At 38.9% G+C, this 13,874-nt stretch overlaps 1 protein-coding gene across 2 annotated transcripts in view; it reads right to left on the reverse strand.

Moving 5' to 3' along the window:
* Positions 1 to 918: 918 nt before the first annotated feature.
* Positions 919 to 13,874, reverse strand: part of LOC111570366 (junctophilin-1-like) — a 61,533-nt gene continuing 48,577 nt past the window's right edge. The window contains exons 5-8 of one of the 2 annotated variants that reach the window (XM_023273087.3): positions 8,095 to 8,522; positions 3,576 to 3,649; positions 3,358 to 3,454; positions 919 to 1,469 (exon numbers count right to left, since the gene is read on the reverse strand). In XM_023273087.3, coding sequence (XP_023128855.1) covers positions 3,644 to 3,649; positions 8,095 to 8,522 — 434 coding nt within the window. In that variant the 3' untranslated portion in view covers positions 919 to 1,469; positions 3,358 to 3,454; positions 3,576 to 3,643. The remainder of the gene's footprint in view (positions 1,470 to 3,357; positions 3,455 to 3,575; positions 3,650 to 8,094; positions 8,523 to 13,874) is intronic. The other variant, XM_023273086.3, reaches the window with a different exon arrangement.

Consider the following 13,874-nt stretch of genomic DNA (forward strand, 5'->3'; position numbering starts at 1 on the left):
AATGAAATCTGTCTTACAAACCAGATAGCAAGTAGTTTTCCAAATATAATATCAATTAATTTTCAAACAAAATTTTTCTGATTGTCTAATTTGCACTTGATTCAGTATATAAAAACAGCCAGTGATGAGACCCAAGGAAACAGTTAAAAACAGATATGAACAGATCAATAAACAGACTGATAGAAATAGAGTCCCTCTCCCAGAACCTGGCACAGGGGAAAATCAACCGAGTGCTTCACATTCCTGCTCGGACTCCTCTCACCCACGCCATGTCACTCTGTAAAAGGGTAAGGCAGCTGTTGGCTTCAGTCAGGCACACACACACACACACACACACACACACACACACACACACGCGCACGCACATACACACACACACACACAAACTGCAGAAGCACACAGAAGCACAGACGTGTAAAATGTGCACTGTGATATGCACAAGCTTGAAATCTGTCCAAATACTTTTATGAGGATTTTTATGTAAGAGAAAAGTAGCATTAAATTCTGACAAAAGATCCTTTGCCATGGCTAAAACCTTTCCCTGCTCACTTGAAACAGAAATGGCTTCTTAATCAACACATCATAGAGCAAGTGGCAGTGGAAAGGCATCAATTGAAAAAACTAAATCTTGGTGTTACTGACAGTTCAGTTATAGTGCACTACAGTTCTAAATGGCTTTCATAAAGGTTTTATGAAACATGTATGTTTACCAAAATCTGAAAATACGCTCCATATATTGTACCTCCAAAGTATAAGTAGTCTATCTCATGGTAGTTGTTTGATGAATGCATGGCATCTGACCAACATTAGTTGAACTGAAGAGCAATAGTTACTTTTTCAGAACAAATTAACATTGTGAAGGTGCTCTCTGTTCTTTAGATGGATCAATTAAGAAACAAATTAGCTTCAACTCAGCTGGACAAGGCACAAACTTTTTTATTGCAGCATTTCAAAACTTCCAAATATACTTAACAGTTGGATGGAAATGGAGCTACCGACAGGCGGGCACACATTGCAGGCATTTATTGGCAGCATAGATGCCAGGCCTCACAATCACTCATATTTATTCAGCTCTCTAAGGCCCCTCTTATTTCTTATTTCTAACGTTGATATAGAATCCATAGCTGGAGTTAAGGGGCCTATTTCCAACCAGCTACTGCCTGCTTTAGCTTTCACTGCACGCTGAGTGGAGTCACAAATCATCGCCAGTCCAATCAGGTTGGACTCAGGCACCAAAGACAGTCATTAAGTCCATCCAGGGTTGGTGGTGGTTTCATCTTTTCCTCTCTCTGTCTTATCCCCCCCTCTCACTGCTCCATGCAATTTTTCTTCTCCTCCTCCTCCTCCACTTGGCTATTTTCAGTCCTCCGTTTTGCCTGTGTCTGCTCGTCTCTCTGGCACCATTTTTTAAAAGGCCCCTTTGGTGGATTTAGAGTTAGCGGCTCCGGCAACTAATTTAGATGAATCCACTGCAGGGTCAGATAAATGGGAGATTAGGGATAGAATTCTCCTTTTATGCTGAATAACATTCAGAATATGAGGCCATATTGCAACTATGCAGATAAAATAAAAGTAACCAACCTTTAAAACACAAAATATTTAAATTGACATAAATAATTTGCATGTACACAGATATAGGTGAGAGTTAGGTGACGTGACAACTAAAAAAAATTATAACCAAAACTTTTAAATTATGTTTTTAAAAAATATTTCAAAAGCTATTATTAAAAATATTTTTTCAACATTTGTTTAAGTCAATATTAAGGTTAGAGATGATGTTAAAAGATCCTCATTCACAACATTCACAATGTAGTATTTTTCCATTTAAGCTGCTGTCAGCTGCTGTCAAGTTTATGGTAACACTAGTGCCTCCGTCTGGTCCTTTACCATATTTGGGAAAGACACCTGAGATAGTGTTACATTTGCTAAACACATCAGTAAGTCCTTACCCTAAAAACCTTTCATCTGTTGCCTTCTCATTAAAAGTGAAACTCTATCTGAAGACATGAACATCTGAGATAAACAGCCAGATATTACAGTATACTTATCCTTAAAACATGTCAAGTAGTTCTGCAATGCCAGAAAACACTTTTGTCTATGGTGGGCTGTGAGGATAATAACTATGTCTTAGTGAGAACCTTCCTTGGTCTGTGGTTTGCTCCCCTAGTTTTAATTTGCTGTTGACACTAATAAATTTACAGTTTTCGTTCAGTCAATATTTGCTGTCATTTGTACTTTTGGGTTTTTGTTTGCTATTAAGAAACCACAAGTCAATCTTGCTTCAAGGGCTATTCACAATAAATGCCTTCCAGTTGTTCAGTGGTAAACAGTAAAAAGATCAGCGTGTATTATTTACGCAATTATACTAGTGTAGTTTGTCAGTTAAAAGTCTTTACCATGTTCAGAACTGCAAATCATGAGGTATTCACACATTTCCTCCTCCCTGCACTGACAAACTGCTAAATGGAAATAGTTAGAAATAATGAATAAATTAAATTGTTGTTTAAGATTTGAGAACTTCTGCACTGTATGCAGTTCCATTAGAGGAAAAAGCATGGATTGATTCTCTAGAGAGAGACATACTCTGCTGTGGCTACTCACACTGGTGTATGAATGCGTATGAATGTTGGTGGTGGTCGGAGGGGCCGAAGGCGTGGATTGGCAGCCAAGCTTCCGCTGGTCTGCCCCAGGGCAGCTGTGGCTACAAATGTAGTTTACCACCATCAGAGTGAGTGTGTGAGTGAAAGCGCGTACAATGGATCCATCCATTGTACGCGCTTTCAGTATGCCTTAATAGAAAAGCGTTATATAAATCTAATCCATTATTATTATTATTGCTGTATCCCTTTTAGCTTTAAGTACAAGTACTAACCCACATTGAACCCAGGTCCAGAGGACGGTAACGAAGCCAGTTTAGCTACTGTACATTGATCCTTTAGGATGTAAGGACAGAGCAGGTTTAACCAATGTCCTTGGGTCGGGGTTGGGTCTCAGTAAAGTATGAGTTAATACCTACTATGGAATTACAGACAATGCTCTAGTCATACTTAACATAGGTTCATTGCCACAGCAGGAAGAGTCTCAAAGAGTAGAACCATACTGGTCTTTAAAACTAAAATGTCAGTATACATTGTTCATGAGACAATAGTAGTGCCAGCAGTATGACTGTAGCTCTGAATATATTAGATAGATTCATTAGAAAAAAAAGAATATGCCTACATTTCAAATGTGCAGGTGTTTTGGATGTGAGTTAAATTACCCACATAACCCTCTGTGAATAATAATGCAACAACAAAACTGCTCCAGTTATTACAGGCTGATATTCTGAGGAAGTGACTGGTTCATAAAAATTCTTACCTGAGTTCAGATTTGGTCAAGTGAGAAAATGAACAAATATGATTGCTAGACCAACATTCAACAGCATCACAAGAGCAACCAAGATTGAGTTAGGGCCCTGTGTGGAGAAACAGGAAAAGTTAATGGTCAGAATATTGTCCCGTTCATTAATGCACGTCACATCAACTATAGACAGATAAATTTTAATAAATTTAATCTAGAATCCCAGCATCAACTACCTGTCAGACGCAGTTGCTGCAAAGCTGATAGCAATTTCGTCTAGCAGTAGTCTATCATCTAGAGAGGATCAACACTGTAGGTACACAGAACAGTTCAGCACAAAAACTGAATTTAATGTTTGAAAAGACAGAGGGTTTTTTGTTTCGGAGAAGTTGAGTCTTTCTCCAAATAAGCCTTCTAATGTAGCTGATTGTGTCATGTTATTTTCAGCTAACATTAGTTTGGTAGTTGTTAACAACAAACAGCTGGCACACAGTAAACAGTCATTTATCATATCATTATTTTAGGGTTATCATCTTAAACGTCATGTCAGTCTTTGGAGCTAACATTAGCAGAGTCAGCTAAAGTACACAGCTGTCAACAGTATCATTAGGAGTCCTTGGTCAAATGTCCAAGTTAGGTGTAATCAGATGTGGTTTACCAGCAGTTCATCATTATCAACCCAAGTGAACAACTACAGTCAGGTTCATAAATATTGAGACACTAACACAATTTTCTGCATTCCCTCTCCGTATACAACCACGATGGATTTGAAACAATCAAGATGTGCTTTCAGTGCAGACTTTCAGCTTTAATTTGAAGATTTTTACATCCAAATCAGATGAACGGTGTAGGAATTACAACACATTTTATATGTGCCCTCCACCTTTTAAAGGGACCAAAGGTAAACTAACATAATCATAAATCAAATTGTCACCTTAAATTTTTGGTTGCAAATCCTTTGCAGCCAATGACAGCCTGAAGTCTGGAACCCATAGACATCACCAGATGCTGTCTTCACTTCCTGCTTGTTCTTGGGGCATTTTCCCTTCAGGGTTGTCTTCAGCAAATGAAATGCAGTTCAGTTGGATTCAGGTCAGGTGAGTCGCTTGGCCACTGCAGAACATTCCATTTCTTCTCCTGAAAAAACTCTTTGGTTGCTTTCGCTGTATGCTTCGGGTCACTGTCCATCTGCACCGTGAAGCATCGTCCAATGAGTTCTGAAGCATTTGACTGAATATGAGCAGAAAATATTGCCTGAAACACTTCAGAATTCATCCTGCTGCTTTTGTCAGCAGTCACATCTTCAATAAATAGAAGAGAACCAGTTTCATTGGCAGTCATATATGCCCACGCCATCATTCTACCACCACTGCTTCACTGATGAGATGGCATGCTTTGGATCTTAAGCAGTTCCTTCCCTTCTCCAGACTCTTCTCTTTTCATCATTCTACTACAAGTCAATCTTTGTCTCATCTGTCCATAGGATGTTGTTCCAGAACTACACAGGCTCTTTTTAGGTCTTTGTTTTTTTTTTTTTGGTTTTTTTTTTGCAAACTCTAATCTGACCTTCCCGTTTTTGAGGCTCACCCATGGTTTACACCTTGTGGTGAACCCTCTTTATTCACTCTGGTGAAGTCTTCTCTTAGTTGTTGACTTTGACACAGATACGCCTACCTCCTGGAGAGTGTTCTTTGTCTGGTCAACTGTTGTGAAGGGGTTTTTCTTGACCAGGGAAAGGATTCTTCTGACATCTACCACACTTGTTTTTTGGGGGGTTTTCTGTGTCTGTTGGCATTGTTGAACTCACCAGTGCATTCTTTCTTTTGAAGAATGTACCAAACAGTTGATTTGGCCACACTTTGTTTTGTTTTGCTATCTCTCTGATGTATTTGTTTTGATTTTTCAGCCTAATGATAGCTTGCTTCACTAATAGTGATAGCTCTTTGGACTTCATATTGAGAGTTGACCTCGCCAGTTTCCAAATGCAAATACCACACTTGAAATGAACTCTAGACCTTTCATCTGCTCCTTGTAAATGAAATAATGAGGGCATAACACACACCTGACCATGGAACAGTTAAGCAGCCAATTGTCCAATTACTTTTGGTCTTTTAAACAGGTGGAAGGCACATATAAAATGTGTTGTAATTCCTACACTGTTCACCTGATATGGATGTAAATACATTCAAATAAAAGCTGAAAGTCTGCACTAAAAGCACATCTTGATTGTTTCATTTCACAAACATTGTGGTGGTATACTGAGCCGAAAGGCAGAAAATTATGTCAATCTCCAAATATTTATGGACCTGACTGTATGTAGCTGTTACAGATACTTACAGTGAAATAGTGGCAAGCCAGACATTTTCCTTAAATCTTCCAGCTCTACTTACAACAACTTTACAGCAGTGATAGACCATGCGGGGATAGCCATTGTATTATGAATTTTGCGAAGGGGAATATGTATCTTTCACTGACAGAGAATGCTTTCTAAAAACATGTTTGTGTTTTATGTTAGATTTGTATTGTATTGTAGCTGCACTGCATTTTTTTGTTAAAATGTACACTGAAGTAACTTGAAAAATACATAAATAATAAGTAAATGGATTAATTAACATACAATATATTGCCAAAAGTATTCGCTCACCTGCCTTGACTCGCATATGAACGTAATCCCATTCCTAATACATAGGGTTCAATATGACATCGGTCCACCCTTTGCAGCTATAACAGCTTCAACTCTTCTGGGAAGGCTGTCCACAAGGTTTAGGAGTGTGTTTATGGGAATTTTTGACCATTCTTCCAGAAGCGCATTTGTGAGGTCACACACTGATGTTGGACCAGAAGGCCTGGCTCTCAGTCTCCGCTCTAACTCATCCCAAAGGTGTTCTATCGGGTTGAGGTCAGGACTCTGTGCAGGCCAGTCAAGTTCATCCACACCAGACTCTGTCATCCATGTCTTTATGGACCTTGCTTTGTGCACTGGTGCACACTCATGTTGGAAGAGGAAGGGGCCAGCTCCAAACTGTTCCCACAAAGTTGGGAGCATGGAATTGTCCAAAATGTCTTGGTATGCTGAAGCATTCAGAATTCCTTTCACTGGAACTAAGGGGGCAAGCCCAGCTCGTGAAAAACAACCCCACACCATAATCCCCCCTCCACCAAACGTTACACTTTGCACAATGCAGTCCGGCAAGTATGGTTCTCGTGGCAACCGCCAAACCCAGACTCGTCCATCAGATTGCCAGATGGAGAAGCGTGATTCGTTACACCAGAGAATGTGTCTCCGCTGCTCGGGAGTCCAGTGGCTTTACACCACTGCATCTGACGCTTTGCATTGCACTTGGTGATGTATGGCTTGGATGCAGCTGCTCGGCCACGGAAACCCATTCCATGAAGCTCTCTGCTGAAGCACTGTTCTTGAGCTAATCTGAAGGCCACATGAAGTTTGAAGGTCTGTAGCGATTGACTCTGCAGAAAGTTGGCGACCTCTTCGCACTATGCGCCTCAGCACTTTCTTATAATACAGCTGACAGTTGACTGTGGAATATTTAGGAGCGAGGAAGTGTCACGACTGGATTTGTTGCACAGGTGGCATCCTATCACAGTTCCACGCTGGAATTCACTGAGCTCCTGAGAGCGACCCATTCTTTCACAAATGTTTGTAAAAGCAGTCTGCATGCCTAGGTGCTTGATTTTATACACCTGTGGCCATGGAAGTGACTGGAACACCTGATTCTGATAATTTGGATGGGTGAGCAAATACTTTTGGCAATATAGTGTATTTGTACAACAGTACAACTCTTCAAGACAATGACAATACTGACAAAGTTTTGGATTCCCAATCCAACTTGTTAACCATGCAATGCATGGGTTTTGCTTGTAGTATTTTCAAAACATAGTATTAACAACAACAAACACACAAAATACACAATCAGCTACAACATTAAACCCACTGAGAGGTGATGTGAATAACAATTATCTCATTACAGTGGACTTGATGTTGACGATGAAGTTGATATGCTGGAAACATTTACATTCATTTACAGATGTCAGAAAAATCTGATTTGCTCAGTGTACACTGGTATATTTCCTGTTCATACTGTGTTGTTTTGTACAAAGCCCATTCTAACTTCTTAGAGAGACATATACCAAATTCAAAGTAGTCAGCACAGTAATCACTAATGCAGTTATGCATGTATTGCAATATGGTTATTATTCAAAGAGTGAGTTGTTCCACTGTTTTGGTGCCATTGGCTTTTGGAAAATGTGGCACTTCTTTTCTTCGGCAGTGGTTGGTGTTTTTCAGAAGAGCACACATTATAAATTTACTGGAAAATTACTTATGTGCTCAAAGCAGAAGGGTTTAGGAAGCTGAGATACAGATTTCCTTATCAATCCTAACTTCTCCGGGTCCACTAACTGGACAGTTCTGATCAATGTGCATTTCAGAATAATAGCATTTAGTTTATGAATAGTACAAAAACAAATTCCTCACCATCAGTACCCTCAGGCACATCATTATGTATAAGTTGTTGTCCCTCAAATACTGAGGAAAATGCTGCTCTGCACTGAACCTGTAACCCAGTAGCTGCACAATCACGTTGCTGTAATAGACTCATACCCTTGCTGACCTAACCAAGCTTGAGACAGCTGGCATTAACATAGACAGCATGTATTATGTCGGTTTTATTCCTGCTAGGCACAGCAAAATTACACATTAATACACTGAAAAATCAAATATGTACGGTAACTCACCAACTCCTCCTCAATAATATCAGGAGCCATTTCTATACTAGCTTTCTTAGTATCTAGGAGGCTCTTTGGTTTGGATGATTCCGTTTTCTTTGGCTTCAGAGGATGTGGTGCTTTGGTGCTCTCTTTTGGTGGAACTGGTGAAGGGCTACTAGCCATCAAGGATGGTAGTGGTGCCCGATTCAGTTTGGCAGGTGGTGGCAAGCGTGCCAGGCTTGATAGGGAAAGGTCTTCCTCCACGCCAACTGGTTCTTCAGGTGGTGAAACCTTAATATCTGCCTTGACGTAGTAACCATGGTACTGGGAGTGAATCTGCCCATTGCTGGGGTAACTGCTAACTGTTGTAGTAATAGCTGGTGTCACTGCTGGAGGAGATTCCTGCTGCCTCACGTCCTGTCTGAGAGAAAGTTTTGATGCTGCTTTCGTTATGCCTGTTGAACAGAAGAGAGAAAGGTAAGAGCTAACCAAAGAACCAGCGCAAAGTGTTTTCAGCATTTTGATTCAGACAGGTGTGGCTCAGAGGGTAGCGGAATTTGTCAAATGATCACAAGCTGTATGACCCCAGCTAATTGCATGGTAATTCACTGCCACTGAATGGATGAGTGACAGCTATAAATAGAATTGTTCTGTTTTTGATAATAATTCATCATACTGATTGTAACATAATTACAATCTATTTTGTACAAGATTTCTGTGTAGATTCTCAGTTATCCAAGTAATGGTAATTACACTCCCCTCCAAAAGTATTGGAACAGTGGGGCCAATTCGTCTATTTTTGTTGTAGACTGAAAACATTTGGGTTTGAGATCACAAGTTGAATATGAGACAAGAGATCAATATTTCAGCTCTTATTTCCAGGTATTTACATCTGGATTCTACAATTTTACAATTTCATTTAGCAAACGCTTTTATCTAAAGTGATGTACATCTGATCCTGAAATGCCAACATCAATGAGTGTGGAGAGGAGGACCTGATACACAACTTAGAAGATAGCATTATTTCTAATGGAACACCAAATTTTTAGGTAAGCAAAAGTATCAGATCAGACAGACATAAAATAGACTTAATATTAAGCAAATCATTTGCTTGCAATAACTGCATCAAGCCTGTGACCCACTGGCATCACCAAACTTTTGTATTCTTCTTTTGTGATGCTTTCCAGGCTTTCACCACAGCCTCTTTCAGTTGTTGTTTGTTTTGGAGGGTTACTCCCTTCAGTCTCCTCTTTAGCAGGTAAAATGCAGCTCTATAGGGTTTAAGTCTGGAAATTGATTTGGCCAGTCTAAAACCTTCCATCTCTTTCCCCTAATGAAGTCCTTGTATTGTTTTGGCAGTGTGTTTTGAATCATTATCTTACTACCCAATGAAGGATCTCCCAATCAGTTTGGTCGCATCCTTCTTTAAATTGACAGACAAAATGTGTCTGTAGACCTCTCATGTGTTCCATCATCAATGAAGATTAATGAGCCCATCCTAGAAGAAGCTATACAAGCCCAAGCCATGACATTACCTCCACTGTGTTTTATAGATGAGCTTGTATGTTTGGGATCACGAGCAGATCCTTTCTTTCTCCAAACTTAAGCCTTTCCATCACTTTGGTAAAGTCTAATCTTCATCTCATCAGTACATACAACTTTGTCCCAGAATTTTTGAGGATCATCTCTGTACTTTTTGGCATATTCCAGCCTGGGCTTCCTATTCTTCTCGCTAATGAGTGGTTTGCATCTTCTGGTGCAGCCTCTGTACTTTTGTTCATGAAGTCTTCTGTCAACAGTAGATTATGATACTTTCACTCCTGCTTACTGGAGGCTGTTGCTGATGTCACTAACAGTTGTTTTAGGGTCTTTCTTCACAGCTCTCACCATGTTTCTGTCGTTAACTACTGCTATTTTTCTTAGTCTACCCAATCGACGTCTGTTGCTTAGTACACCAGTGGTTTCTTTCTGCTTCAAGAGATTCCAAATGGTTGTACTGACTATGGCCAATGTTTGTGCAATGGCTCTGGTTGATTTTCAATCTTCTCTCAGCTTCACAATTGCTTGTTTTTCACCCTTAGACAGCGCTCTGGTTTTCATGTTGGTTAGACATCTAGTTATAGATGCAGTCTGCACAGGCAAAATCCAAATCTGAACGTAGATGTTGAGCGCTATTTATTGTTTGAATAATCAATGTACTAAGACACACCAGGGCAACAAAACATACCTATCAGTCACATGCTCCAATACTTTTGCTCACATGAAAAATGTGTGGGTTCAAGCAAAAGGTGCTATCTTGTAAGTTGTGTATCAGATTCAGATGTAAATACCTGGAAATAAAAGGTGAAATGTTGATCTCTTGTCTCATATTCATCATTTGATGTCAAACCCAAATGTTTTCAGTCTACACCAAAAATAAAGGAATTAAAGGCCTCATTGTTCTAATACTTTTGGAGGGGAGTGTAGACATTGTGGACATTGAAAAATTTCTGTTACCTAGTTCTGCTGTGCTTCATTTAAACACTATCATGTTTAATTTTATAACTTAAACTTGAACAAGCAGGTGCTTCACTTAATACCATGCACACAAACAGGGTGATAATGACAGAGAACCACTGATAAATAACTAGTAATGAAGCTACTATTCTGCACAGTTAAACTCAAGAAACCTTATTTCTCAGCCACTTGCTCTCTTACAACTACACTGCTGGTTGCCGTGTTGTTGGAGTGCTCCTGTTTACCATATTGTTGTTAGAGTTAGTGTGACTGCTGAACATGTTCCTGAAAAATCTGTTGCCACTTACCATGTCACTTCAACAACACTACCGCTGCTACAGGTATAGCTGCTGCTCACCATATTTGTTGCAAAAATAACTGGTGATGTTGTAGTAAGCTTAAACAGGTTACATAGTTAAAAACAAATTCACCAGTACAGAAAACAAAATAAATGCATAACAAAATATTTTTGTCATTTACATTGCAAAATGTAACTAGACTACAATTTCTGTTTGTATGTACACATAAATTAACTATTTGAATCAAACAGATTTCCTCTAGCCACAGTAATGCTGTCTAGACACAGTCCTCAATCGCTGATGTTGAAGTTACAGATACTGCTAAAGTCACTGCTCCTCCTGAAATTGTTGTTGCCTGACTCAGTGCTGGTATTCATCATGCTGCTGTTACAATTACTGATGTTGCAGGAACAGGAACTGCTTGGAGTTCAAAAATTTGATCTCACAAGTAAGGTTGGGTATCGTAAAGATGTTAATGGTACTCCTACTCTGATACTGCTTATCAATCTGGTACTTTACTGACACTTTTATCAGTACTTCTTAATAGTTTTTTCTTCTTTCTTTTTTCACAAAAAACCTTAACAATTTAAGTACAGACTTAAGATGCTTTGTTTTCTCATCCATACTATATACACTACAAGTCAAAAGTTTGGACACACCTTCTCATATAATGTTTTCTCTTTATTTTCATAACTATTTATATTGTAGATTCTCACTGAAGGCATTAAAACTATGAACACATATGGAATTATGTAGTAAACAAAAAAGTCTGAAATAAGTCAAAGCATGCTTTATATTTCAGATTCTTCAAAGTAGACACCTTTTGCTTAGACTAGTGCTTTGCACACTCTTGGCATTCTCTCGATAAGCTTTATAAGGTAGACACCTGAAATGTTTTTCACTTCACTTCATAGTTTTTTGTCACGGGGGAGGGGGGGTCAGAGAACCCAAGTGCAGACACACAGGTGCAAGCAAGGAGTTTCATTAAATCAAACAATAAGGCTGAGCAGAACAGAAACTGGTCACAGGAGAAGTCAGGAGACTGGAGAACCAAACAACATAAAATCTAGGGATCACAAAGTGAGGGATTACAAAGTGAGGGAGAAGAGGATGAGAGACCAAGACAGAACATGAGCGACATGGATCAGAGACAGACAGAGATGAAGCCATGGGGGAGAGAGAGGGACAGAAGGAGGGAGAGAGGGAGGAAGATAAAGGAAAGAGGTTGAGAGAAACAGACTGAACTGGGGGCCAAGCAGCAACCCTGACATTTTGATGCTTTCAGTGAGAATCTACAATGTAAACTGTCATGAAAATAAAGATAAACCATGAAATGAGAAGGTGTGTCCAAAACTTTTTAACTGGTAGTGTACATTCTTCAGTAGCATACTGCAGGGACATTGTTTTTAATCAATTTAGTCACTAGTATATACTTTAATGTGACAACTGAAATTTAAAATAACTACAATAATGACAAGTAATCATTTTTGGACATAGTCACAGGTTTTATTCACATTTTAATAAAATAAAAATGTGATGCAATTTGTTTCATTAAACTCTCCAGCATTATTTATGTCATGAAAAGAACCATCTTGGACAGATACTAAGTAAATGTCAGTTCATTGTGCCGATAAAACTCTTCCACTCTTATCTTTTGAGTATAAAATTAATGCAAGACTTTTTCTATGGCAATATTTTTACTGTTATATTAAAAAGTAAAATGAAGAAAACAGTTGAAGTAGTGCTACCACTAACACTAACATTCAGTCAGAGAAAAAGTGAAAATAAGGTAAGACAGTTTGTCTGCAGCCCCCCAAATCACTAAATCCTGTGCTGCTCTGTGGTCTGAAAGTGAAACAAAAATTATAAATGATTGCTCAGATGATGCTTTGAATTTAGAGAATTAATTTATGAACACAGTCACAGTTACACAAATGGCTGGGAAATGCTTACTTTTCATCATTAACTCATGTTCTAATTAACTCTGTTGGGCCACTAGCAGACGTAACATACCTGGTTAGTGAGGGATGAACTATGAGCTCAGCAGTCAAACATTCCACCATCTGAATGTGATGAGCCTTGAGTGAGCGTTTGATTGACTTGTTACTCTTGGTGTAACAAACATTTTTCTGCATTAGCTGTAGCAAAATGTAATCATACTTTTGAATGTTTACCCCTTTCCTGCACCATCATTTATGTCTGCTGCATGGAGCTGCAGGTGAGTGACATAGCTCCTCTACTCCTCCTGCTTGCTCTCTAAAGTACCAATAGCAGAACAGTTAAGATTGGTTATTGACCCACCAATATTTAATAAAAAATATGTCACCCTGGGGCTCTGTACCCATCCCTACTCGCAAGAACAATGGTGTCCACAATCCTTTATGCGCTGCAGACTGGACAAGTGCCAGTGAAAGCACTAAGATTAAAGAATTAATGTTAATCAACTGCATTTTACATGTAAAACACACAATGGAAATCCAGCTACAGAGATAAGTTTGTTTAGGAGCATTACAAAGGAGAAGTAATATTCTTCATTGTCTGCTGGGGTTAACCCAGTTGTTCTCAAACTTTCTCTGTCAGGTCCCCCTTCAGAGGCCCAAAATCTTCAGCATGCGTTATTATATCCGATTCCATTTCGTTGTTTTTCACAGTAAAGAGAAGGGATGTTAAACTCATTTTAGTTCAGTGGCCACATACAGCCCACTTTGATCTCAAATGGGCTGCACCAATAAAATCAGAGCATAATAACCTATAAATAACCACAACTCCTATTTTTTCCCTTTGTTTTAGTTCAAAAAAGTACATTCTGTAAATGATCACATTTAATGAACTATCTTTTGACAAAACATTATTATCATCCTGAAATTTTTTATGTAAAATAAGTTGAATTTCAACAGTATTATGCCTCAGTTGATCATTTACACATGTGTAAATGCTGCACATTGCAACGACAGACCATAGTTTATCTACAAAGGCACAAAACATTTAGTCACAGTTATCTGGACCTGAACA

Source organism: Amphiprion ocellaris, chromosome 10 (assembly GCF_022539595.1).
Source record: "Amphiprion ocellaris isolate individual 3 ecotype Okinawa chromosome 10, ASM2253959v1, whole genome shotgun sequence".
Taxonomy (NCBI): Eukaryota; Metazoa; Chordata; class Actinopteri; family Pomacentridae; genus Amphiprion; species Amphiprion ocellaris.